General features: G+C 47.5%; 1 protein-coding gene across 1 annotated transcript in view; it reads right to left on the bottom strand.

Moving 5' to 3' along the window:
* Positions 1–8,098: 8,098 nt before the first annotated feature.
* MAST2 (microtubule associated serine/threonine kinase 2) overlaps positions 8,099–27,949 on the bottom strand; it is a 200,870-nt gene continuing 181,019 nt past the window's right edge. The window contains exons 22-29 of the mRNA XM_034063620.1: positions 25,424–25,578; positions 23,279–23,583; positions 19,761–19,976; positions 17,759–17,985; positions 16,184–16,306; positions 15,290–15,426; positions 14,880–15,067; positions 8,099–14,173 (exon numbers count right to left, since the gene is read on the bottom strand). Of these exons, the coding sequence (XP_033919511.1) occupies positions 12,096–14,173; positions 14,880–15,067; positions 15,290–15,426; positions 16,184–16,306; positions 17,759–17,985; positions 19,761–19,976; positions 23,279–23,583; positions 25,424–25,578 (3,429 nt within the window). The 3' untranslated portion in view covers positions 8,099–12,095. The remainder of the gene's footprint in view (positions 14,174–14,879; positions 15,068–15,289; positions 15,427–16,183; positions 16,307–17,758; positions 17,986–19,760; positions 19,977–23,278; positions 23,584–25,423; positions 25,579–27,949) is intronic.

Here is a 27,949-nt window from a genome sequence, read left to right on the forward strand (position 1 = left end):
AGAGGGGCCTGAATTTGGGATTATGTCTGTATATGTGTGTGCTTGTCCTTCCCCTGCACAGGATGGCCCTAGCAGGCAGAACAAGGAGCCATCCCAGCTCTGTTATCTCACACCAGCGCACGCTGCCAAAACCCAAAGACATCAAAATCCATGCTTGGTCTCCCACTCACTGGGGTATCACATCCAACACTAGGATGAAACAGGAGTGTCCCAGGAGCAGGAGGGGGTCCCCTGGGTGCTCGATGGGGATTGTCATAAAACCAGGAAGCATCTGCCTGCATGGGCAGTCCTGGACTGGATCTGGTTTTCCTGGGGAAGGGGAAAAATGGGGTCTCCATCCAGCTGCAAAACATCTGGGTGGGCTGCCTGTACCCCCCAAGCCTGGTCCAGGAGCACAGGGCAGGCAGGGCAGGGGCTTGGCTGCTCCACAGGGCTGCTCCACCACCATTTCCTTGTGCTTCAAGGCTTACATCCCCAAATGAAGTTTTCCTTCACATGGCCCCACGGCTTTCTGCTGGATGGTGTCACATCCAGCTGAAGACTTGGGAAGGAGTCGAGAGGGGGAAGTCCTCCTGGCCCAAAACACTTCATGGCTAACGCAGCCAGGAAGGATGGAACATGGACATGAAGGGGCTGGGGAGAACGTGGCGGTGGGCACCGTCAGCCCTGTTCCTTTCCTTGTCCCTTTATTATCTTCATCTTTTTAATGGAGAAACTGGGAAAGGGGCAGTGCTGGGGAGCAGTGTGCTCCATCCACGCCAGAGGAGCATCCCCCACACCAAGGGAACATGCATTCCCCATGCAAACCCAATGGCACCCACAACCCTCATCAATGACGGCTCCAAAATTAAGGAGCATCCAGCTCCTGCATCAGTTTCTGTACTGACAGGAGGGAGGCAACAGGAGCCCATTTGCCTCTAAACGAGTTGCCGCAGCAGATGGAGACCCTCACAAGCCCGTTCTGACCTCCTCCTTTCCAGCTCCAACGGAGCAGCCGCGGCTGACGGAGGATGGGGACGGGCAGGAAATGGGATTTTGCTGCCGCCCCGTTTGCAGGAGGCCCCGGGCTCCGTTCGGGTTTGTTCATGGGGACCGATTGGAGCTGCTCGAGCATCCGCGGCAGAGCCTGCAGCTGAGCGGGAGCCAGGGCAGGGAGCGAGGTCCTGCCTCGGGTGCGTGCCCACAGAGCCAACAAATCCCAGCCGAGAGGCAGGGAAAGGTGATGGGAGGGAGCCGGGTCGGGCGGTGCTGGAGCATGGGATGAAGCCCCAGCAGCAGCTCAGCTCCAGGCTCGCACCAGGACCATGATGCACGTGGATGGCAACCCCTGGAAGCTGTCCCCTGCCGGGAATGCTGCTCCTGCGGTTTTTGTTAGTGAGCTCCTGCAACATCCATCTTTTCAGGGCACTGGATCCATCCCTTCCCTGTTGGAGGCAAAGGCAGAGCCCCAGCCCCGCTCCTTACAGAGCTCTCTTCTGTCTCTCCGCAGTAACAGGGAAAGGCTGGGCCTAAGGCAGCCCTCCCCTAAAGCCATCCCAGGCACTCTGGACAGACACTGGGATCAGCACAGCCTTTTGGGCAGCTGCCCCCCATGATCTGGACCCAAAACCAGAGGAGGGCACAGCACGGAAACAGCCGGGGCTGCAGGCAGCACAGGAGTCCTGGGTGCTGCCCCTCAGGCAGGAGCAAGCACTGGTTCCCAGGTCGTGGGTAGCACCTAGAGCTGGGACAAGGGCTGGTCACAGCACCCAGCTCTGGGAAGGGTTAGGGGTTCTAGCTAGCTAACAGCATAGGGCTCATTTTGATTCCTTCCCCTCCCACTCAAGGTTTTCCCATGGAAAAAAGGAAAACATGGAATTTTACATTCTGTCTGCAAAACTTTCCTCTTGGCAAAGTGGTTCCTGCAGAGCCCCACAGCCAGTCCCAGCCCAGCACCACCACAGACAAACCCCAGGTCAGTGCTGCTGGGTGCTGCATGTTCCACCAGCAAACATCTGCAGCAGATGTGGGGCTGTGCCCCTGCCCCAGCACATCTTCCTTCCCCATCCAGTCTAGCAGCCCATTGGGAGCATCTTACATCCAGCAAAGCAATGAGATCCAGGGCACAGCATCCCACCAGGACCTCACTGCTGAGGGGAAACTGAGGCAGGGAGCAGGAGGAGATGTGCAGACCCCATGGGTTGTGCCTGAGGTGTCAGGAGCCCATTGAGGAGACAGCTGCTGCAGAAAGACCCAGCTTAGAAGGCTGGCTTCTGGCTCCCTCCCAAGGCCCCAGCTCACACTGGGAGATTAAAGGCAGGGAGCCAGGTCCGTTTAACTGGGAACGAAGGCTTCTGCTGCCGGTGACCTGGGAGAGCAGCACCTTTCCCAAAGACCTTCTCCTCCGGGATTAGCAGGGGTTGCCCCGCAAAGCCCAGGCTCATTCCCAGCCCGGCGAGACCTGTGTCCTCACTGACAGCAGTGGGGGTGGCTCGGCCAGACACGTCGAAGGATCCAAAGGGAAATCCCTCTGGGATGCTGCCCCCGCACTGTGCTGAGTGCAGAACATCCCAGGAGCCAGCACTTGAGGGGAATCTGGCCTCTTAGCAAAGGGGAGGAAGCTGGATGCTGACCAGAGAGGAGTTTGCAGCCACCAGGCCCCTGGGTTTAGCCCGTCTTTCCCTGCATCCTTCCCTGCTGGCACACACTGCCCTCGCAAAGGGGCAGACCAGAAATATGTATGTTTGTATATGTATGTATTAGAGATGTAAGAGGAGGATGCTCAAACCAGCAGCAGGATCCATGGTGCAGCTCAGGCTTTCACCCCATTGCCACTGAAGGACCAGAGAGCTTGGTGAAGCTACAGTGGGTTAAATATTCACAGAATCCTACAATCCTAGACTGGTTTGGGGTGGAAGGGACCTTAAAGCTCATCCAGTTCCAATCCCTGCCACAGGCAGAGACACCTTCCACTGGAGCAGGTTGCTCCAAGCCCCATTCAACCTGGCCTTGAACACTGCCAGGGATGGGGCAGCCACAGCTGCTCTGTGCACCATGTGCCAGTGCCTCAGCATCCTCACAGGGAAGAATTGATTCCTGATGTCCAATTTAAATCTCCCTGTCACTCTAAAGCCATTCCCCCTTGTCCTGTCCCTACGTGACCTTGTAAAATGTCCCTCTCCAGATCATAGGCTCCCCAAGGGAGCACCAGGAAGAGCCAGGGATACTCCTAGGTGAGATCTGTGGGAGCAGGATGCTCTCCCAGGCTGACCCCATCGAGCTCAATGGCAGCCTTGCACATAGGAGCATCCCGGGAACTGGCGTGGGAGAACACCCCATTACCAGAGAGCTGCAAGGACACTTGCAGCTATTTCAGACCAGAGAGGGGAAGGGGAGGAGGGACAAGGTGCACAGGAAGATGCTCCTGTCCCCCGGCCCTCATCACCGCACACCTCTTACACATCTCAAGACCAGCAGGACCAGTTTAACCAGCGCATCGCCCTGCTCTCCACCGCAGGCAATCCCCATCAGCCCTGGTTACGGTCAGTGGGAAGGAGCCTCCACGTGTGTGGATGCTGAGCGGCCCGGGCTGGGGGAGGCTGCCCGGGGGAGCCCTCTGAGGCGGGCAGAGCTCAGCTGGGATTAGCGGGCAGACGGACGTGCCTGGGAGGCAGTCGCCTGGCGCTCATTACAGCAGGGATATATTTAGGATCCTGGTTATCCCCTGGGATTCGCTTATTTTTAGCTCCCAGGCTGGGGAGGCTCACGGGGAACGGGGGGGGGATGGATCCATCCCTGCCTGGTGCCACCCGTTGAGGGATGGAGGGGCAGGAGGGGACCACGGCCCCATAGCCTGGCTGGTGCTGAGCCCCCGTGTGAAGGAAACCTCTGCCCACACTGGCTGCAGAGGAGGAGGAAGCTGGTTTTTCCCTCAGAAAAGCAGGACAATGGGGTTTGATGAGCAATGGGAGCATCCCTGCCCCAGATCCACCCACAAGCCCTTGCCACCACCCTGACCCCCATCTCCAGGGTTGCAAACAGCCCATTTTGACATCACTCAGCACAAAGTCCTTGAAGACCCATCCCTTCATGGTAGCACCGACCTGGCAGCAATGCCACCAGTCCCCATCCCATCCCTCATTCCCTCACTGCCCTTAGCACAGAAGGAGCGCGTCCCTGGCACATGGCTGAGCCCCACTCCCCATGGGCTGTCATCAGGTGTGGAGCTGGACCTCCTTGGGGGTTAAATGCACTGAAAACAGTGGAGAAATGGCAGAACAGAGCCCAGGAACACCACCAGCCCTCGTGCCCTCCTGGATCAGCACTAACACAAAGAGGTAAGGGAGAGTGAGCACCTTCCTCATACCTCCCTGCCAACCCAGTTCCCATCAGCTCTCACCTCTATTCCCCCTGGATGAAGCTAGAGGGGGTCAGTTATGGGGCAGCACCACAAAACGCAGCTGCAGCCCTTGCCCATGAGCCAAGAACTAACATGTCCCAAAGGCTCATCACCAGCTCCAAGCCCTGATGCTACCATGGGATTCCTGACCACACCAGAGCTGAGCAGCATGCAGGGATGGCCAAATTCCTCCTTAGGTGGCACATCCCAGGAGAGCGAGGCTGGGCAGGTCAAACTCCATCACTCCATGAATCTCAGCTGGGGAAAAGCCCCAATTTGTTGGTTTCCTTAAATCCCTTGACTCCAGGGGCAGGTTTCCTGTGTTCTCCAGCCTGAGGAGAGTGGCCAGGGCCATTCAGGGCCATGGGCTCCCATGGCCTCAGCTGCGGCTTGCCCCGGTTCCCTGCTGCCCATCAGCATTAGCTGGCCTGTTTGAGCAGGTTTACAATGATCATCAAATAACACGTTCATTGACAGCACGTCAGGCTGAGAAGCCTGACTGAGGCCTCATTTGCTGATCGCTAATTAGCTTAACATTCTTAATCCCTCATTAGTGACTATGAAGTAAGCTCTGAAATATGAGGTCAGCCCTAATCAGCGTTAAAAACATAAAGCCCAGTGGCACGTGATGGGGGTAAGATGGGGAGGGGGGGTGGCTGTGGGCCAGCCCCAGGGGCTCCTGTAGTCAGGGGGAATGGGGCTACACAGCAGAGCCAGACACAATGGGTTAAACCTTGTGGGGACATCCGCACATCACCCCAAATCTCAGCTTGTTCCAGCTCCACACCAGGTGCAGGTAGGGACACTCAAGGTGACAGCACATGAGATGCCCAGATCTGTCTTCAGTCCCATTCCTTGCTGTGTCCGGTTGGATATCCCTCCCTAGGGCTCGCAGCATCCCTCTGCCACACCAAAACCTCTTGCTTTGCCCCCTGTAATCAGGATTTCCCAGCTGGAAAGCCCCAAATGGGCCACCTCACATACAGGGACCCTCATGTCCCTAAGGACTGGCAGCAGGAGGGATGGAGGAGCCATCAGCCATGCTAAATACCCTGAGCAATGAGGACCATGTTCCTGTTCCAGGGGTCTCTGGATGGAAGGGAAACAATGGCTTTTAATGGGGTATTAGGGTGCTTTTAACCCTGGTGAGCTGCATATGTCCAAGTGGGAATGACAAGTCCAGGGCAATGCCTGTGACATCCCTGGGACAATATGCAACCCAGCACCTCTCTTAACTGCACCCAGCACCTGGGCTGGGGTCCGAACTCGCATGCGTTGTTCTTCTGGCAGCCTGGCTGTGGGGAATCTGCCTGAGCCAGCCTGATCTCACCTGAATCCCTGTGAAACCAGAGCCGTGATCTCACTGGAGCATCACCCAGCTCACCAGCACAGAACAAATCCTCCCTGCTTCAGGGACGTGCCCTTTGCTCAGCCTGACCCTGATGGATGCTGCTGCAAAGCCTCCCATGCGATGACCTTTCCCCCTGCCAAGGGCAGCCCTCCTGCACCACACACCATCTATTATTATTATTAGAAGGCCCCAAAAAGGGGGAAAATGCTTTGCATTGATGACAAGCCCCAATTCCCCCTGCTCACAGGGTGCAGCAAGCACTGCTGCTGCTGATGCCAGGTTTTGATGGGGTCATGTCACCATTTAGTGCATCTGACAGCAATTCCAGCTGCAGTTTCCATTTGGGAAATGCACTCAACAGCAGCAGCCAAGCACTTTGGCTTTCCCCTGATTCCTCCCTGAAATCCCAGGTAAACTGCAGGCAGCCTGGCTGGACCCAGGGTCTGATCCTTGGGGAAGGACTCAGACCTCAGCACTGAAGCACACTGAGCTGCCCACGTGTGTGTCATCAGCCAGGGGGAAAATGTTCCTTATTTGTTGCAGCTTAATCCTCTGGAAGAATAAACCTCTGCGAATTAAGAGCAGTTTATTTCTGACTGGGGAAACATCTACGGGAGGGCTGCGGACTGAATTAAACCTCAGCCAGTAAACTTTAACCAGTGCTAACACGGGGAACACTGGGATTTCCCATGAGGTGTAATTTGCAAAGCTCTTGTTGCCACACCTCTTATTATGCCTAAGGGGCAGGACCAAAGCGATGTTCATGGCTCCCTGTGTCAATGGACTCTGGCAGTGGGCACAGCCAACCCTTGCTCTGCACCAGGTCCCTGCACTGAACCCATCGGTGACCACCGAACCGAGCTGTGCCATAGAAAGGCTGTTCTGCTTAAGGCAGCAGGAGACGTAACAGCAGCATCCTTGGGATGCGCGGTCCCCAATCCCATCCCTCTGCGCCGCGCATCCCTCTCGGTGCGGCTCCTCTATGAGCCAACGTCAGCAATGACGAGCGGCGGTGCTGCGGGAGGCTGCGGGCAGAGCACGGAGCTCTGCTTCATCCCTGTGCTCGCAGCTCCTCTGGAGCACGGAGACAAGGGGTATTTTGAGCAGCAGCAGCAGCAAATGAGGCTGAGTCCAATCCCCTCAGACACCAGCATCTCCCCAGCTCTTCATTTCCAAGGATAGGAATAAGCCTTTGAAGGCTTTTCCTTGTGAGAGCGCACACCTGCAGATGTAAAAAGCAAAGGGCTGCTTCTGGAAAGGTTTGTGGTGTGTATTATCAAGACAGCCTAACAACTGGATACACATGGGGGCTGTGTAGCTCGTGCTGCCTTGTGGTGCTTGACTAATCCAAGCCAAAGCCATGCCTGCACCACTGGCATCTGCTGCCCTTCAGACGTTGTATGCACATAACTCATACACCCATCCTCTGTTGCGTTCAGCTGTGGTCAGTCACATCCTCCATCTCACTGCTTTCCTCTGTGGCTCAGCTAAGTTTCATGTCTTGTATGTTTTTACCCCTTTAGTCAGGGCTGACCGTCAGGACCCCACATTAGCAGGGACACAGGACACTACTGGTCACAGTGGAGCACCACAGAACAATTTAGGCTGGAAGGGACCTTCAAAGCCCATCTAATCCAGCCCCCTGCAATGAGCAGGAGCAGCTTCAACTAGATCAGATTGCTCAGAACCACATCCAGCCTGGCCTTGAACATCTGCATGGGTGGCACATCCACCACCTCTCTGGGCAGCCGGTGCAAGGGTTTTACCACCTTCCTTGTAAAGGATTTCATCCTTGTCCAGCCTGAATCTCCTCTTTTAGTCCAAAACCATCACTCTCATCGTATCGCAACAGGCTCTGCTGAAGTCTCTCCCCATCTTTCTCATAGGCCCCCTTTAAGTACTGAAAGGCTGCAATAAGCTCTCCCTGAAGTCTTATTTTCTCCAAGCTGAATAACCCCAATTCTCTCTCAGCCTTTCCTCATAGGAGAGGTGCTCCATTCCTCTGATCATTTTCATGGCCTCCTCTGGACCCCCTCCAACAGATCCAAGTCTTTCCTGTGTTGGTGGCCCCAGAGCTGGATGCAGGACTGCAGATGGGGTCTCACCATCACCTCCCTCAACCTCCTCCCTTTGGATGCAGCCCAAGACAAGATTTGCCTTCTGGGATGGTAAATTTGGGCTGGAGTTTCAGAGTGGAAGGCTTTGGCTTACCCATACATCTGAAGCACAACATCCCAAACTTCACTACCTCCCACACCCAGACAACCCAGAGGCTGTTCTCTGCCCCATCCAACAGCTGATGCTGAGGGCACCCACAGCACTGCAGGAGATCGAGGGGAAACCCAACAAGAGACAGACACAAATGTGAATTTATGTAAAAAAAAACCAAAAAAACCCCAAAATCCTTTATTTTGGAGGAGGATTCGAACACTGACATGCAGGTACAACATGAATAAAAATTATTGCACCGCTATTATGTGGCAATTGTTCAAGTTTCTAAGAACACAGAAATTCCACACTTCCTCTTATCTAGCTAAGTGCTGAGTGACACAGCTTGGCGGAGCCCAGCTCAGGAGGTGCTCTCCCAGCCACCTGGATATGGTCATCGAACACAAGGGAAACACACACTTCCGTCCAATCTTCTACGAGAAGTACAGAATTATCCTTCACATCCAGTAAGAGAAAACTAGGGAAAGACTTTATCCTGCCCTCTTCCGAAGAAACAAATAGCAATAGTTAAAATACTCCAAATCACACCTTAACGCAAGTGTGGCAACCAAAACCACCGGTCACTCCTACCCCTTTCCCAGCAAGCGCTCTTGAGTACATCAGCAGCCAAAGGCCTCTGGCATCCGGACCCAGGAGTGGCCGTTACAATGCTAAAGTCTAATATTTACAATAAATAGCATCAATTTCTCTTAGTTTGCAACAGTAAAGAGACAAAGGGAAAAGTAACACTGAAATGAGGGGCAGGAATGCTGGATGAAGGAGCAGAGAGGGGCTGCAGGGGCTGGAGCCAGCTTTGGTGCTGTCACCCCAGCGCACATGAGGAGCAGGAGAGCCAAGCCAACAGAAGGGAAGAGGGAAAGGATGCAGGAAAGCAGCGTGTTGGGATGGTTACATGCACAGCTCATTCATCAGACACACCACACACTACTTCTACCTCCCGCCTGTCTGAGGGTTATCTACAGAGGCCAAGTTCTTGTCTTGCGGAATGCTTTGCTCGGGTACCACGGGTCTGATCCTGCCCTGGGGAACACATCCTCACTCATCTCACTCAGCTTTTCCAACATCACCTTCCCACCCGACGTTTTTTACAAGCTTATTTGAGGTGTTTAAGCACCTCTTAGCAGAGCAAGGAGGAAGTCTTGGTGTATCTACCTGGTTTATGATCAGGATCTAATAGAAAGTGACCTTTTGCCAAAGGTGCTCCATGTCAGTTTGACAGAAGGTGGAACCTTTCACACCAAGGGGAACTGCAGGACTGACCAGGCGCAGGGGATATGTGGCTTCACTAGGATGCTCTCCTGGCAATGCTGTTTGGCTTTGGCTTCCAAAAACACCATGTTTTTTTAAATTGCACCCATCACTTTCTGTACCGTAGCTACAAAAGAGGTGACTCAACACACACCTCACCTCTTCTTGGGCCAGTTCAGGCAACAGCAGCAAAAGCTGTGACACAGCAAGGTTTCCAACTCCTCTTTTTATGTGTAAGAAAGGATAACTCTGCAATTCAGCACTGGAACCACCACCTGCAAATGGAGGGAGTCGGCAGTTACTACAGCTGGTACCTTCAGACCCTCATCATGGGATGAGCCAGGTTACCCAGCCCTCTCTCCTAGGAGCAGTGGGTGGTTTTCCCATTAGGTTCTTAAAATGCAGAGCCCTTTGTGGATGCTCACAGGAGAAGCTGTGTCACTGCAAGGAGAAGGAAGAGGGGACCTGCAGCCAGGTCAGACCGTGCCCTCATACAGCTCTGGGCTCACTGATTCACACAGAGACCTCCAACCTCGCTGAGGTCAGGTGCGCTCAGGACATAAGCTTGAGACTTGTCTTCATAATTACCACAGACTCAGGATGCTGAATCAATTTCTCACTGTTCCTGTCTGTTCTATCCTGTACTGCACTGCTGATCAGGCCTTGTTTCTCAGCAATTGCTTAAGCAGATCAAGCCACCAGGCTGAACACCAGCCAGGGAAGTACCAGACTCTGCCAAGCCTGTTCCTTACTTGCCATTGCTCTGAATCAGCACAGAAGGATGCTCATCAACAAGAGAGCTTGGAGAGGCTGGAGATAGCCAGGACCCTGACAAGGCAGTGGAAATATTGTGATTATTATTGCAAACCAAGTGTATACAAGTAGCCTATGAATTCCAGGGAAAAGAGCAAAGAGACAGCACAGCAGGCTCCGCTCTCAATACCATCACAGCAAGATTTATTAACGTGTTATCTGGGAGCATTGAGGCTTTGGTTAGTGTATTAACAACACCATACATGTTCACACAGACACACAGAGTAAACACTCTCTTAAACATGTTAAAAAAGAAAAGTCCAAACCAAGACTTGGTCCAGAAATGAAATCCAAGCAGCCAAAATCAAGTATATAATGGGGTGAGGGGGGAAACAATAGTTACACAGAAAGAAGCAGGGTGAGATTCCAGAGATTTTTGTGATTTGTGGATTGAGCTGAAATCAAGTTGAAAGAGTTGGAGGAAATCCATTCCTATATAAAAACATATCTGCACTTAGGGGAAAGCAAATCAAAGCTTCAAGTTCAGAAAAAGTCAAGACACTGAAGAAGGCAGCGGTGTAATGAAATCAGACCAACAGAGGCAAGTTTTAGCTTGAAATACCGTTGCACAGTCATTCTGCTTCTAACAGCATAAGCCAGTGAGCAGGATACTAGAGCCTGCGGGTGATCCGCAGGGAGATACACTCAGACAAGACTAGAATAAAAGCTGAGCACAATCTGGGACAAATGATGGGTGTGTTCATTGAGAGGAACCTTTAACTGGATGAAGAAATGGCTTTACAGTGCTATAGGTATCACCACTCGACCTGTTTATTGGTGTATGATTATTGATCTAATCCCCAGCAAGGAGCACTGTTATCCAGAGTTGGTCACACTTAAAGCAAAGCAATGTCTAAACCTAAGAGCAGAGAGTTAATTTTCTTCATGGAAAGTGACCTCAGCAGTGGAAATGATCTAGCTATCAAAGCTGAAATCTTAAAATATCCCATGTGTTTTGAAGTCTGCTTGCAGCTTGTCCACAGAACTCGAGGAATCTGAACTCTTCATAGGATTCTTTTGTTTTTAAAATGGGCAGATTCGGAAAACTCAGCAAGTTTCCCAAGCCCCAATTCAGAAATGTTAAGGAACGCCTTAGAATCCCTACCTATTTAGACTCACCAAGAGAAGGAAAAGTCTCCAAAGGCCATTTATCATCGAGATAACTTTGCCTAACACATACTGGAGAACACGCGACTACAGAGTTCTCTACTTTAAAACCAGCCTAAAAGGCACCCCTTTCCTGGGGTCATTTATTCTGAGGCAGGGCAAGTTGTGAATTGAAGGCAGAGAAAGAAAAACATCACCAAAATGATAAAAACAGAGGGAAAGTTGCCAAGTGTCTCATAAATGATAAGTAAAAACAATCCCCCCCCAAATAGCTTAGGGATTGGAGAGTTCTCTTTCGGATAATTCCATTGAAAACTCCTTTTACTGGATTTAAAGAGCAGACACGGATCTCTCTGTGTCTGACCCCTCCAGCCAAGTCCCTTGCCTCTGGATCCTCTAAGGACTGTGATGCACATGGTGACAAAGAGCTCTCACTTGCACTGAAGAGGGTTTGCAGCTCCAGAATAACTTGCGGACCAGAGTAGTTTCTTCTCCTTGTCCAAGGACATCAGATTGTAAATTCAAAGAACAAACCTGAAACTTGTGAATTTCAATGGCATTTCAAAGAGAAAATTGAAAGGCAGAAATTTAAAAGCAAGCTGCCTTTTTTGTACTCAGAACTTTGGGGATCTCAAATAAATGCAGGATTAGAGGGAAGAGCACAACAGGCCCTAAACTCAGGCAAAAGAAAAGGTCTGGAAGGGGGAAAAGTAAATAAAATAAAACAAACTGTTTCTTAAGCCCTGCTTTAAAGATACCCTGTTCTAAAGAGACCTCAAACAGCAAGCATTACTGTGTACAAAAATAGAATAGCAAGGATGAAAAAACACAAAAAACAGTATGAAAAAAACCCTCCCAAAAATAGATGTACACAAGTTCTATTTTATATTAGTGTATATTACAAAATTCAAACATGCAGTCTCTATTTTGAATGTAGAATGCTCCAGTCCACTAGTACCAGGGATGCTGCTATGTTTTCTTCACAGCATCATCATGTGACAGGGGAAAGTCTTGTATTTTTAACTGGTTTCCAACCTCTTTGCTTTTCGCTTGCACCAGAGTCCCTTCTTTTGAGGGCCTCGTGCTGCCATCTGGCAGAGGAGAGGCAATCAGAGCTGCTTGTCCAAGAGTGTGAGACAGCTCTTTCAATGGAGTGAGTTTGCAGCTACCTCCCAACACTTCAGGCGCTTCAGCACTGCAAAGAGTCGCCTCCTTTTTTGCCACCACGGAACATGTTGCCTCCCAGGGCTTGGCTGAGTGTAATGACTCTGCGCAGGATCCGCTCCTTGCAGTCAGACTGTCTGTGCTAGATAGTTTGGCTTTCTCTTGACACGCTCCTGCTTGTGAAATTTCCTGCCTTTTTTGTTTCAAATCCCTCTCTTCTTTACAGGAGGCACCTAAATGGGGGAAATCCTTTCTCTTTTCCACCTCTCCAGAACCAGACATACTGAGCTTCAAAGGGCCCAACACACTCTGAGCTAGCGGCACTAACTGAGACACAGAGAGAGCTCTTTCGATAGCACCGGGGATGAGGAGCGTGGAGGATACAGGACCTGCTGGGCTGGTTTTGCTGGCGGCTGGAGCACTCTCTGCTTGGGACGAGCTGGGCTGCTTTTCAGCACAAGGACTTTTTTGGGACACCTCACTTGGGCTTCTAGGAGACAGAAACGAGGGGCTGTGATGTTCTGCAGGCTGAAGGGTCTCCTTGCGATCCTTCTCGCTGCGGTCCACAGGGCTTACCGAGGGAGGAGTGCTCACGCTTGCCGTGCACCACGAAGACAGTGCCAGCAGAGGTTTAGAGTCCTGTTTCTTCTGGCTGCTTTCTGTTAGCAAAGGGTCTTTCTGGTCAAGCTTACTACATGAGGCCCCTGAAGAGTCACCTTCTTCAAGTTCCAGGAGTCTGATAGATGGGCACTGCATACGTTCTGTCCGATCTATTGGTTTTTGAGTACTTGTAGTTCTCCCTAGGTCTTTGATTGCTTCAGAAGGTTTGTCTTTTGGACCAAAACACTCAAAAGTTTTGTTTTCTGGCAATTTTTGTTCCTTTGCAGTTGTTTCTGATCTTAGCAATGGCTTTTCTGAATCAGCTAATTTTTGTGGAGAAGTTCTTGGGAGGACCCCTGATGGGGAAGCCTGCACACTGATTTGCAGTGGCTCTGAAACAGGCTTGGCTTGTTGATTATTCCCCTTCTGCAAATCTTCGGTACCTTTTGGGTCTTCAGGTAGAAAGGCATCATCTTCCATACTATCCTTGCTTTCCAATTTAGATGAAAACTTATTATCCTCATTAAAAGAATCCGAGCCTTGGTCTCCACTGTCAGGGGGCTTGTCGAGTCTTCTCCCATCCTGACTATCTTCTGAACCATCATCCGTTTCATCTTCGGAAGAGTCCACTTCTCTGATGGCCTCTTGCTTTTGCAGAGACTCCCTCCTCTCCACCCTGTCCTGTCGGATAGCACCCAACTTCCGTGAACCCGGCTTCTGCAACATCCCTTTTTCCGCTAGCCCAAGTTTGCCGCCTGTTGTTTCATTCGCAGATTCTTGTAAGCTCTGGAGGCTAGGATCCCTCTGTAGCATCTCCTTCTTAAATTCAGAGTGTGAGATATCCAAGCTATGCTTACGGGAGGAAGCCAGCTTCTTCTCAGAAGAGGACAGCGAGGCAGCCAGTTTCTCAGCCGACTGAACTCTCTTTAGCAAAGGAGACCTAGGGGGTTCAGCACTTTTGGGGCGAGAAATCTGCCTCACCAGTGGTGGAGAGGAGTGCAGCTTTACTGGAAAAGACTGAATAATACCGGAGCTGCCAACTGTGTGTCCTGGTAAAGGAGATGGGGAGCGCTGTGGTGATGTGGACTGTGGGGTTGGTGATGGAGTGTGAGCTAGCGGTGACAGAGGGATGTTTCCTGCAGATTTACGCCTCGGAGATCTGTACTGCCTTTGAAGCTTTGGTGCTAGTCCATGCAGAGAGCTGGGGCGGATGTGTCCAGAGCTGGCTGGAGAATTGGGAACGCTGGAACTGGGAGAGCTGCTCTGGGAAGAATTGCCACCAACTTAAAAGAGAGGAGAGAGAAAAAAAAAGAAAGACTTAAGAACAATAATATATATCTGACCACCAAAACAAGTTATTGAAAATAAGACATGCAAAATCAAGACAAAATGCCACATCGCCACAAAGCACTGCTGCAATATTACAAGGTAATACTGCATGGCTTCTGATGGAAAAATCCCATCACTGTCACACAACATGAGGATATAGTAAGAAACACTCTGCTACCAGAATGTCTTTCCTGAAAGATTTCCTCCAAGCAGATAAACCAAGTGTTCCATTGCTATTCTCAAGACACAAATCTCTTTATTTCATCAGCTGATTCAATTTTCAAATACGATTTTGCCACATTGTTTTGATTTCTTTTCTCTGAACTAATCCAGAAAATGTGTCAAACTGCTACCAAAACACTGCAACTTACAATAGACATTTGCATCAAAGTGAAGGGATGGTGAAAAGATGCTGTAGTACAGCAAATGCATTCTTAAAAGGATGTATGGATTTTCATTTTTAAATGAATCAATGAAAAATACATCCATCCTTAAGGTAATCGACATCACAGCTGTTGTTTCACTTCACAAACAGACCTAATACCTGCTGCTGTGTCTTTTACTTCAAAAATTAATCAATAAGCACAAATCTTCTCCAAGGTTTATCCGTCTGTGGGGATGTTTTGGGTTTGGTTTGGTTTGCTTTGTTTCTTTCTTTACCTGAGTGTACAGACTCGGGAGTGGATCTGTAACTCTGTGTTGGTGACCGAGGAGACAGGTTGTGAGTTGGAGAGCCGGGCACGCTTTCTCCAGAAGACAGAGAACGGTTTAGTGAAGATAAACTCCGACTGGTGTGAAGCAGTGATGCTTGTTTAGTGATCTTCCTCAGCAAAGAACTCTTCTTCTTACTGTGGAAGAGCATTCAGAAGTCGTTCACAAGCCCAAATGATTTATTTACCTTTATTGGCACATTTCAGTCAATTTTATGGTACAAATAAAGAGAAAAAGAAAACTAAACAAACTAAAATATGTATCTGTTGATATATATTATCCGAAAACTGACTGGACAAGATCTCTCCTACATTATGTTGGTTCCCGCTTAATTTCCAAGGAGAAACATCAAAACAAACCTTTCCTGACCATCCTTAGTTTTGCTCTTCTTGTTCCTACGAGCCATCTTGGATTTGTAACTGGCTTTTCGGGCTGGACCAACTTTGATGGATGTGTTCTCAAATGGTGTGGTGGAGATGGACACTTTATTTCCACTCTGTCAGAAACAAGACACAGAGGCATCGCTTAAAACACTGCTGTCTGAAGCAGATCTGCAGGCTAAGCAGGTAGGCTGCTAGTTTATTGCTGCCTGCCATTTTGTAATCCTCTGTCAAACTCCATTTTCCCCTTTGCATTTCCAGCTATCATTTATTAAGGAATTGCTGAGAGAGCCCTATTTAGTCAGGCTTTCACAAATGATTAGCTCAGACCCCAGCTGGTAGGTAAAGCTTCCCAGAGCAGATAGAACACAGCATCTGACCTCTCCCATTGAGATCCCAACTGCCTCAATTTAATACTTGTAATACTTGGAAACTTGAACAAAGTGATATTCTGTCACCAATCCTATTCCCAGTGCTCTGGCTGACGGCAGATGTGAGCATATCAGGCATCTATCATGCTGAATCTGCAACACAGAGCCTGGCTTGTCTCATCTTAAAAAAAAAAAAAAAGGAAAAATTAATCCTTATAAAAGAATTTTTATTGCTCCTCTATTTGCAATCCTGAAGACTTCTGCCTTTTGGAACAGTTCAGACCTTTGGGTTTTATTTCTGTAAATGGATACAGCTCAGAGAAGGTATCAAAACACAAGTCATTTAAATGGATAATTTTAAGACCAACTATTACAAAGCTGCTTTTCAATACCAGTAGGTGCTGTGTACATACTTGTATTTCAGACAATGCCAATTAGATACCTACAATGCTTTAAAGAAGCTGGCTTGTTTTTCCAAGATACAGCAGTGCTGAGTCCCTACCTTCAGAATCAGCTCCACCACTTCCGTGTGCACCAGTCCATTGACCGGCTCCCCATTGACGTGGGTAATTAGATCCCCTTCACGCAGACCTGCTTCATGCGCTGGGCCACCTTCCTCCACGTGCTGGCAACAAGAAGGGGATGACCGGTTTGAGAAAAGGAATGTACAAGACTGCTGACCAGATCAGGCTCAAAGTCCACCCATCTCACCCCTGCTGCAGCCAGCACCAGCTGCTTCAAAGAAAGCTGAAAGAAATCACGGACTGGCACAACCAAGCACAAAAATCTGTGCTCTTCCACTCCTCCCCAAGCACTCTGCCAGTCTTCTCCCACTCCATCCATCCAGGATGGTTAAGCTGATCAAGAGACCAGCTCCTCTCAAAGCAAAAGGCTTAACACACTCCCAAACATTTTCAGCACTCAGGAGCATTAACTAGATACTCTTGATATCCAGACAAGCATTCAATCTTTTTCAATTCCTTTGCCATCTCAAATCCAGCATTCTTCCATGGACAAGCTGGAACCCAAGGCAGCCAACAGACTTTTAAATAAGACTCTGTGCCAGGTGTTTAGGGTTTGCATCTCATCCCAAACAGTGCTTCTTTTTCCACTTTCCATCAACATCATATCTTTTCCCCCATGAACACACTGCCTTTCCCCATCACTGTTCAGAAGGGTAAGCCTTCTTTACAGCAAGGAGACAGATATGCTTGAGAATACTACAACTCTCCCTCTATCCATAAGGACTACAAATCAGTATCTTGGTAAACTCAGCATTTTTTCAAGGAAAGCAGAGAGAAGCAAGGGAAAAATGCAGCTTCAATTATTTTCTGGGTAAGAATGAGTGTTAAATAATGATCAAAGCATATAAAGTCCAAATTGTCTAACGAACAAAGAGATACAAGGAGAAAAATGAATAACCTCTACCCTGACTGCATTCTCCCTAACTACACAATATAAACAACACTCCTTTGGGGAATGGATCCTTCCTAGAAGTCATACAGGTTAACAAAAAAGGAACACAGAGATCAAGTACCAGACTTAATGGGAAGGAAGAGATACAGACATGAAAACCAGACCTTTCAGCACAGCACAACACTAAGCCAAGAGCTGAATCCCTAGGCAATCAACATAGCAACAGTGATGCTTTAAGGCTTGTAATCAATTCTAAGCAACTGCTTGGAAAACCACAACAGACCAAAGTGATCAGAAGCTGGCTACAATCACCAAAATAGGTCTGAATAAATTAGCTATGAGTAGCCCTCATGCAACAACCCCAATTAGGAGAAAGAGGGTATGTACACAGAAACATGCTTTAAAGTATGTGCTACAGGTGAAAGAAGGTGGATTCATGTAACCAGGGCAGAAAGAAGGAAAGAAAGTTTGCTGTGGTGCTGTGATGGGCTTGAAAACCGATACAGGTAAAACCCCAAGTTATTATTTATTTGGAAGGGTTTCTCCCACCCCAAAAAGAAAACAGGGTGTCAAAATACAACTGACAAAGATAAATCCCACACCCCTGGCTGAATGCATTTCTGGCCCGGAGGGTACTCGTTTTAGAAAAGCAGAGACATACCCAGACCATGTGATGCACAGTGTAGATATCACTGTCACCCATATAGACGCGAATGGCACGGAGAGTGAAACCATATTTCTTTCCAGCCCGATGGATGATGATTGGTGGTTTCAGGTTTGCAATAGCAGGAGAAAAGTCGCGGCTGGGTGAGGAGTCCCTCGAAGATGGGTTGGAGGACAGAGAATGAGGTGACATTGGACTGGCCAATGGAGAACACGTGTGGTGATCTACAGTGATGACACAAAGGTGGGCAAAAATTAGGAAAGCAAGCCTCCAAAAGAGAGAAAATTCTTGTTAGAGAACAGCTAAGAAAACACCTCTCCCAATGCTCTTAAAGCTGCTGGTCTTCACCAGAGCTAGGTTTGCCTGCAGCTTCAACTAATTCATGCTTTGAAATATGAAAATCAACAGTGTTCCCAAAAAAACACATTTAGAGGTGTGTATTTAATACAGCAGCGCTGCTTGCCTAGGCTCACGGTTGGGTCACAGCGTTTACTTCTCTTCCAGGCATTTACAACCCATTTGCTCTAGGCACAATCCTGGAACACCCCCTTTTCAAGGTTATGACATATTATCCTTCTCCAAAAGATGAGGTAGCCTCTAGATCTTGGTGCAAGTTATATGTTGGAGCTGAGATGAACCAAGATCAGTTAGTACTCACACAAAAAATCAGTAGGCAGTTAGATAACAACTACATCCAGGTAGTTTTGACAGTGCTTTAAAATCACTGCTCTTAAAAATTAGCTTCTGCAGGGACTCTGTTACTGAAAAAAACACCACAAGTGCATTTTAGTGTGTGTTTCCCAACTGAACAGCCAAGGGCTGGGCTACCAGCTAACCTACCTGACCCTGCTTGCTCGTGGAACAACATCCACTTTGAAAAATACAAAGCAAATACAGAACTCTTGTTTTAAAGTGAAGCTGGTCAACATCAGTAAAATCAACCCAGAGAGCAGGAATACTAAATGCAGCTGTAAAAGGTAGTCTTTAATCCATTAAGAAACACCTGCTGAATTGCCCAGCACATATTTACCTGGCAGACGACAGCAGCTCTGGAGGAACCCTTACTGGGTGATTAAATACACATTTTAGAGACTTTCATGAGGGAGTTTGTAGTTTGAAAAGCAACCAGTGCCCAAACCACAAGAAATGTAATGTGCATCACCATGACAGTGCCAAGAAGCAGTTGCATACCTGCCTCCAGCTCCCCATCTGAGAGGGCAAGGCACTGCTCTGCCAGCAGGTTCTGCTGGGTTGGCACTCATGGACAAGCTGTAATTCCCTCTTCCCACCTAGGCAGGAACAGGTACAGCCTTGGAAACACAGCATGGTCTTATCCTCTGGAAAAAGGGACAAAGTCCTTGTGGGGAGAGCCTCCTGCTGAACCTGTCTGTCACAGCTTGGCATGGTTGGGCTCACTAGAATTTACCACCTGATGTGAGGAATTGTCAAGATCTGTCTCTGCTTGGAGACAGAGCCGGGCCAAGGAGGTGAGCTATTCAGCAATGACTCACTTTGTGAGTCACTCACACTATTGAATTCGTAAACACTTAATCTCAAACAAGTTACCTGGAGTTACTGAAACTTCCTGGTGCATGAATGCACCAACACCTTCAGCTCCCACACAGCGCTGTAGTTAGCATGTGACCCCCCCAAAATAGTACTCTGAGGGTCAATATTGTCCCATGCCTCTACACCTCCTTGCTGCACCATTGTCTATAAAGACCAGCTAGGAGCCAATTTAAACAAAACTAAGGAGAGAATAAGGCCCAGTTGCCATTTGCAGAAGCTGCAGGCAGACCACACACACAACGCTCCTGTCTGTGGCAAAGCAGTACTCATTATCCTGCTGAGCAGTAAATATTAAACCGATTGTAAAAGTTAGATCTCTCCCCTCCTGCCAGCGAGGGCATTATTCCAGAAGAGCAAATGGGGAGGCTCTGCACACCTTTTGTTCAGTGCTTGCAGATTCTGACAATGCCTCACCCGAGGCATTCCTTACCTGAGGGAATCAGGAGAGACAAGGCAGTAGCGGATGCTGATTTAATCACTTTATTGATAGGTCTTGAGGTACGTTTCTCCCCTGATTCCCCAGAGAGCAACCTGTGTCGTGCCCGCCGCACTGCCAAATCGCTGATGGCTTTTGGAGTGGTAAAGTCTGGGCCTTCATTGCTATTACTGCGAGCTCGTGGATCAGAGAAATCTGCAGTGCTCCCAGCTACAGTTTAAATTAAAACAGATTAGAACCACAGGGAATTCCTAACAGTCTATTCCCCTACAGGCAAAATACATTAAATCAAAGTCATGTTTACATGAAGTCCAAGAGTAAATTTTCCTAAGAAGAAACCCCAAGGCTTGAATTTTTATTTACAGAAATGGTGTTATTCTGAATACAGAAATTTAGCAGCTTCTGTTCTCTTGGAAAAGCTCGCTAATGAAATCACGTTGGTGAATAGCAGTTACATGAATCCTGAAGCTGCGGTGCAGTTCTGCAGGCAAGTCATTTCAATGGGATCGTTCACAGATGAAAACAGCTTTATGGGAAGTGCTCCAGTTTTACAACCAGCAAGAACTGTCAATCTTTAAGTTAAAACTGCCTGTAGTAGAAGAGCCAGGTTCTACTGGAGCTCCCCATAAAAAAATCCATTTTAAGAGAATATTAAAAGTACTAAAATTGGGGAAAGTAAAAATGTAGATTGAAAAGACAACCTTAATTTGCCCCTGTCTGTGCACCACTACAATTTAGTCTTAAATTACTTAACCTGCTATAATTACACATAAAATGCAAAATAAGCTTGAAAATCAGACTGGGCACGTGGCAATGCTGAGGGCTGAGGGTGCTGTACTCAAGCTCAGTGCCTCAGTTCCCCATCTGATGCCTTCAAGGGGCTCTGTGAAAATACATTAATTAGAATTTACAAGGTGCTTAGAAATGAAAGTGATGAGCGTCACAGCAAGTCCACAAGGGAAATTAATCATTCTGTCTTCAAAAGCAAATTTTAAGCAGCGTGCAATAAATAAAGCCTTAGGGCCACATTTTGAGCAATGAGGACAGAACAAAACATTGATCATCGTTATTTAAGTGGGCACCACTGCTCTGCATACTAAGGCAAGCAGGAAGTACCATGAAAATAAAAATTCAAAGCACCATTCCCATAGACCTCAGTATGAGATGCCTGTTCCACATTTAACAGCCACAGAGCTTCAAATAAGGCTCTCAGACAATGAGGAACCCAGAATCAGAGGCTGTGTGTGAAAAGGCTGTGATAAACATTAGCAAAGCACTTCAAGACAGTGACAGGAATGAAATCCTTTCTTGCAGCTCCCTGACTCTAACTTAACTGTGCAGACTGGGGACATTGAAGTAATGGTATCCCTGAATCCCAGATTAAAGACTGCTCTAATGCATTAGGCTCAGGGGAGCAGCTGCCCAGGGAAGCCTCAATTTTTGCCGGTTTCACCTTGCAGATACTTATATTTGTAATTAAAGTGTTCTTGCAATTTTTAGTAGCGTGTTTCTGGTCTTTTAGTATGAAATTGAGAAACTAAGGTTCCCCTATGGCACCTAACTCATCCAAGCATGTGGTAGCTTACTTCCTTCACTCCTACACCTCCTCTCATAGTTTAATGGAGTACATGATGGCAGCACCGGGCCTGTTCTGGAAGGATGAGCCAAAGCGTAAAATGGCACAATTTTGAAGGAATTTCACAGACTGGATTGCAGAAGAGGAATAATGAGATGTGGGGTTCTTTGGCTTTAGTCTGCAGGTGAATTTCCTCTAAGGCATTTCCACCTTCTGCTATCAATTCGCCATCACATTGGCCCAACGCCCTTCACTTTGTCCTTGTCCAATCTTGCTGCCATTCTGACTCCTTGACCAGTACTCACTTCACCTCCTTTCCATCCTCAATGCATCCACAATTGCTTTGCCTGCTTGTTCTCAGGTTCTCCCACTAACTTGTTTCTTATTTTCCTACCCAGCTAATCCTTGTTAACACTACCATCTAGTTCTTCCCCTAAATATGCCTTTCTTCTCAAATATAATCATAGAATCATAGAATGGTTTGGACTGGAAAGGACCTTAGGATCATCCAGTTCCAATCCCCTGCCATGGGAAGGGACACCTCACACTAAACCGTATCACCCAAGGCTTCGTCCAACCTGGCCTTGAACACTGCCAGGGATGGAACATTCACTACCTCCCTGGGCAACCCATTCCAGTGCCTCACCACCCTCACAGTAAAGAATTTCTTCCTTATATCCAATCTAAACTTCCCCTGCTTAAGTTTCAACCCGTTACCCCTTGTCCTATCACTACAGTCCCTAATGAATAGTCCCTCCCCAGCATCCCTGTAGGCCCCCTTCAGATACTGGAAGGCTGCTATGAGGTCTCCATGCAGCCTTCTCTTCTCCAGGCTCAACAGCCCCAACTTTCTCAGCCTGTCTTCATACAGGAGGTGCCTGAGCCCCCTTTATTGTCCTCATGGCCTCCTCTGGACTTGTCCCAACAGTTCCATGTCCCTTTTGTGTTGAGGACACCAGAACTGCACACAATACTCCAAGTAGGATCTCACGAGAGCAGAGTGGAGGGGCAGGATCACCTCCTTCAACCTGCTGGTCATGTTCCTTTTGATGCAGCCCAGATTACAGTTGGCTTTCCAGGCTGTGAACCAACCTGCCAACCTTCTATTCAACTTCTCCAATCTCTTCCATTGGTCCAAACTGGCTTATTTTTTTCATCCTTACTGCTTCCCACCGGTTCCCAGCTGTTCCTCCGTTCTCAGAAACAGGCAGCTTTGTCCTTTGCCTTTCTGGTGCCCTCAAACAGTCAGGAGCTGGGGAGACTCAGCACCTGGAGCCCAGCCCTTCACTGCAGCAGCCCCGGGCACCATTGCAGGGAAGGTCCAGCTCAGCCAAGTGCTGGAGAATGGCCCCAGGACAGTCAAAGCTTATAAGAAGTCAAACCCTGGCTTCTAAGACCCACTCTACTAAACTTAGGATGCACTTTATTAAGCCTGCGTCTTGGCTCAATTTTGGGCTATTTGGCTGAGATGGCAAGTAGCACATCCCTGACACAAACCTCACACCCCAGCAAGTTTCAAGTCTCTACGCCAAAAGTTTTTGATAAAATGCATAGGAAACAGGGATCTGTTAATGTGGCTGATACCCATATTCTCCAGCTCCAACTCAGCAGTGATCTGCTCTGATGAATGCTTAAAATAATGCTGCCTTAGGCAGGCACACAGTGGTGGTAAAGAGGCACAGATCATATGGGTCTCAAGCATGAGAAGACCTTAATAATTTGAAATGCCAGGACTGAAATATAAGATGTAATTTTGAAGAGATTAAACCACTGATGTTATTTCAAAGTCAAGCACATCCACAAAACTATACTAAAATAACCACTTTGCAAGAGGCATTTACATCATCTACCATCCAGATCCACAGTTTTACGGTTAATGTCTGAAAGCTAAGAGGGCTTTCTTGTGGACCACAACACCATCACACCAAACACATACCTGTCAACGTTGAGGCGCTGCTGACAGCCGTGGAGGGGGTGGTGGGTCCAGCATCACCTTCCAGCTGCAGCTCCTGCTCCACAGGCTGCTCTGGAATGGGCACCGGCAGCCCTTCCCGTGACTGCACGGTGGATAAGAGCATCCCCTCGGACTGTGGTCTTTTGAGAACAGCTCCCTCTTCCTCAGTGGAGATGGCAAAACGGGGCATATCGAGAAGCCCCGAGCAGCGCCGGCGGACGGTCAGGGGTGGGCTGGAGTCACTCTCCGTGTGTGAGGACTCAGACATAGACAAGCGCTTACGCAATCTAAGGGAAAAACCAAGACCGAGCCCCTCAGTCAAGTTAGGAGGATAATGAACTTTAAAGAGTGAGAATAGCACACAGACCCAACTCACAAAGTTGGAGCCAATTTAGGGTGAAGTTAGGAGACCAAGCTACATCATTAGCACCTAAAATAGCACGGACTTGGAGCACCACCTGAGTTTAGATTTCCAATATATTCCATTGTTAAACTTCTAAAAGAGAAAGGAATAATACCAAAGAAAAGCACAGTTCAATGAAGATGCTATTAAAGATTGTAAAAACCACAACTGCAAAATGCAAATCATTGCCCATGTTCTTTTGGGAATTAGATGGCTTTTTCTCTTAAAGCTGCTGTGAATCTGAAGCCAAGAAGGCCTAATGTAAGATGCATGGGAGTTAAGAGTGTAATCTATAACTTTTTTCTTCCAATCTTGTAATGCCAATCAGGAGTCACACAAAATGTGACATAGCCATTTTTTAAGGGAAGGTTGACAATTATTTCAGGAATGCTAGACACATGGCAGATATCCAAAGTCTGGGAATTAATATACTTTACTGATATTTTTTACTAGAACACAAGAAGGGTTTGGATGTTCTGAGCTTTAGAAATTTCGGGCTTTCTTGATATTTTCTTTCATTTGTGACAAATGGTAAAAGTCTGGCCACACCACACTGTGGATTCGCTGACGTTTAAGAAACAACCGCTGTTGGGACATTTCTGATGTAACTAGTTGTTACACAGATTAAAGCCTTACTTAAGGTTTAAGTCCTTTACATTCATTCAAAGTACTTGGCATAACTTAGGAGATGTTAGTACTTAACATGTACAAACATGAGCCAGCAGTGTGCACTCACAGCCCAGAAAGCCAACTGTATCCTGGGCTGCATCAAGAGGAGCGTGACCAGCAGGTCGAAGGAGGTGGTCCTGCCCCTCTACTCTGCTCTCGTGAGACCTCACTTGGAGCACTGTGTGCAGTTCTGGTGTCCTCAGCATAAAAAGGACATGGAGCTGTTGGGACAAGTCCAGAGGAGGCCACGAGGACAATAGAGGGGGCTCAGGCACCTCCCAGATGAAGATAGGCTGAGAAAGTTGGGGCTGTTCAGCCTGGAGAAGAGAAGGCTGCGTGGAGACCTCATAGCAGCCTTCCAGTATCAGAAGGGGGCCTACAGGGATGCCGGTGAGGGACTCTTCATTAGGGACTGTAGTGATAGGACAAGGGGTAACGGGTTGAAACTTAAACAGCAGAGGTTTAGACTGGATATAAGGAAGAAATTCTTTACTGTGAGGGTGGTGAGGCACTGGAATGGGTTGCCCAGGGAGCTAGCGAATGCTCCATCCCTGGTAGTGTTCAAGACCAGGTTGGATGAAGCCTTGGGTGATATGGTTTAGTGTGAGGTGTCCCTGCCCATGGCAGGGGGTTGGAACTAGATGATCTTGAGGTCCTTTCCAATCCTAACTATTCTATGATTCTATGATTCTAAGATACATTTAAGGACCGTATCACTTCTATGCATTGATTTTATGACAAGGATTGTGAAACACTTGCACAGGTTGCCCATAGATATGCCACATCTCTGGAAACATTCAAGGGCAGGTTGTATGAGGCTTTGAGCAACCTGGTCTAGTGGGAGGTGACCCTGCCCACAGCAGAGGGGTTGAACTAGATGATCTTTAAAAGTGTCTTTCAACCCAAACCATTCTATGATTTTTAGCTATTTATTCCAGGCTTCACCCATGGAAATACATCATATGAAGTATCCCTGACCTAACACTGGTGATAGGAAGTTTTGGCTCAGGTCAGATGCTATGGGAAACCAGAAGGCTTGGTTCTACAGAACTTACATTTCAGGAGATCCAATCACCCAGCTGCGGTCTCGGCTCTTCAAGCCACCAAGGCTGTCCAGTCTGTCATCCTTTTCTTCACTCAGACTCCGCTTAGTTGGTGGCGGAGTCTTCCTCTCTTCATGGATGGAAAGACGTTCCATGCTGCTGTACACCTGCATATAGCAAAAGATCCTTCTATACAGAGAAAACAAACCTACATGGACTTTTCTGATGAAGGGGCATAATTTCTTCTCAAAATGGAAGATACTCCCCAAGGGCATGAAGTTGGCAATGTTCTTTAAGTAAATAATACCGTGCAGATGTAACATGCTCAAAGTGTGCCAAGGAGGAAAGGAAAAAGGCAAACTTCAGAAACACTGAACATGCTTTTCTACAACAGCACCCAACACCTCTCCCCTGAAAAGAGCCCAGCACACTGAAGAAATACGAAGACTTTTTGAAACAACATGATTTTAGTTTTTAACCATTCTCAAACGCAAGAGGAAGCATTGCTAAAGTAGGCTCCACAAGTCTTGAGGGCTGGCATCTGGATCTTGAAATCTCACTACACAAATTCAATTCAGTGATAAGGCATCATGCTCATGACCCCATTTCATTATCATCAGTCTATCAGCATTGCCCCAAGCTTATTTCAGAACAAAAAGTCCTGTCCTCCTCAAGGAATCTACTATAATGCTGACAGCTTAATGAAAGTGCCTTTCTTGGTTTTACAGCCGTCTTTAAATAATTAAATGATTAAGCAAAAAAAAATCCATCCTTTTAAAACTACACTTGACTGTGGACCTAATTTACATAAGAAGAGATTAATGAAAATAATGTTATTAAAAATTCAGAGCATCAACAAGATAACTATTAATAAATCATATGGCTGAATTGTCAGACAAGAACTTCAAAATATAATGAGCCTTTTATGCCTCCCACATTACAAATGCTGTATAATTTCCCAGGTCTCAGAATAAATTCATTAAAAGTGAACTTTTTCTCTTTGTGGCAAAAACACTGAACCCTAAAGAAAAGCTTCAGTCTAGCAAATGAATAATACTCATGGTGAGAAAAGGCAGGAAAAAAGGAACACTTACGTACTCACTACAACTTTTTCAAAACCCCAACTAATCCTCAGGTCCAATTTTGAACATACTTTTGGTGATGCAAATCAGGAGCGACTCCATAAAATTAATGGTAACTGTTACTTAAACCACTGTAGCCCAGCTGAGGACAAAGAAGAACAAACTGGTGCTTCAGAAACTGAGTTCAGTGATGGAAATCTGGAGGAACTGTCATGACAACCTGAAATACCTTTCAGAGGTCCTAAGTACAATTCCTACTCCCATCTCATTAAGAAGAGGAAAAGACAATTCATAGTGACCAGGCCTCAAAACAGCTTTTCTTCTCCCTTCTGCCCCACCCCAAACATACTTTATTTTATCCAGTCCCACAGTGGAACTGTACTACTCTGAAGAGTCCAGAATTCCAGCTTTTTATTTCCAACCACCTCAGTAAGATTGTGAGACCTGAACCAGCCACACAGACGTGAATCCAGAAAGCATGGCTAGAGGGGACCTCCTCAGGGCTTCCTGTCCATTTCCCCACCTCAAAGCAGAGCCATGTCTCTTCCAACACTTGACAGATGTTTCTCTAACCTGTTCTTCAAAGCTGCCAGAGATGGAAATGTTCCAAATTCCCCAGGCAACCCACATCAGGGCTTAATTATTGTTCCACATTGGAAATCACTTCTTACAGTCTATCATATACATCCTTTGTGCCCATCATTTCATATCAGGTCTGTGAGGAACAGGGAGACCACTGTACTTTCATTCTAGCAGTTATGTATTTGGAAACACATTAGGTGTTATGATTTGTAGATCCTGGATCATTCTTGTTGCTTTCCTCTGGACTCTTTCACTGATGCCTGTTTATTTTCAAGAACATTGCCCAGAACAGGCCAGAGTACCCCAGATGTGGCCCTCCCACCACCAAGCAGATGGAAAGGATTTCTTCATTTCCCTTGCAGATAATATGCCCAGTATGGCAATTGCCTTTTTGCTTCAATACGTTGGCACATCTAAGTCATGATACACTATACATCCAGATCCTTCTCTTTCAAACTATCACCTCACCTTTTGTTCCTCATGATGCATTTGAGACAATAAACAACAGCAGAGGTGCAAGCTTCACCTGTGCTCTTACTACATGGGATCTCTTGGATTTTAAACCCTTATTCCAAAATGCCAGAATCAATTTTCATCCTAATACTATCTTGCTACCTACTGGAAGACCCTTTCAGAATGATGCTGTTCAAAGAAAATAAGCTTTGGATACTACCTAAACCACCTTCCAAGTCATTAGGAAAAACATCAAACTATCAGAGACAGAAGAGACCTCTGCAGTACCCTACATATTAGTGAAACATGAAGAAATACAAAACCTTATTCTCCAGTTATTCTGGTACTCACCTTCTAATAGGCCACAGATTATCCCAGAATAAACAATGTATACAGTTTTTTCTTTCCTCAGTTTATACTC

Source organism: Melopsittacus undulatus, chromosome 6 (assembly GCF_012275295.1).
Source record: "Melopsittacus undulatus isolate bMelUnd1 chromosome 6, bMelUnd1.mat.Z, whole genome shotgun sequence".
Taxonomy (NCBI): domain Eukaryota; kingdom Metazoa; phylum Chordata; class Aves; order Psittaciformes; family Psittaculidae; genus Melopsittacus; species Melopsittacus undulatus.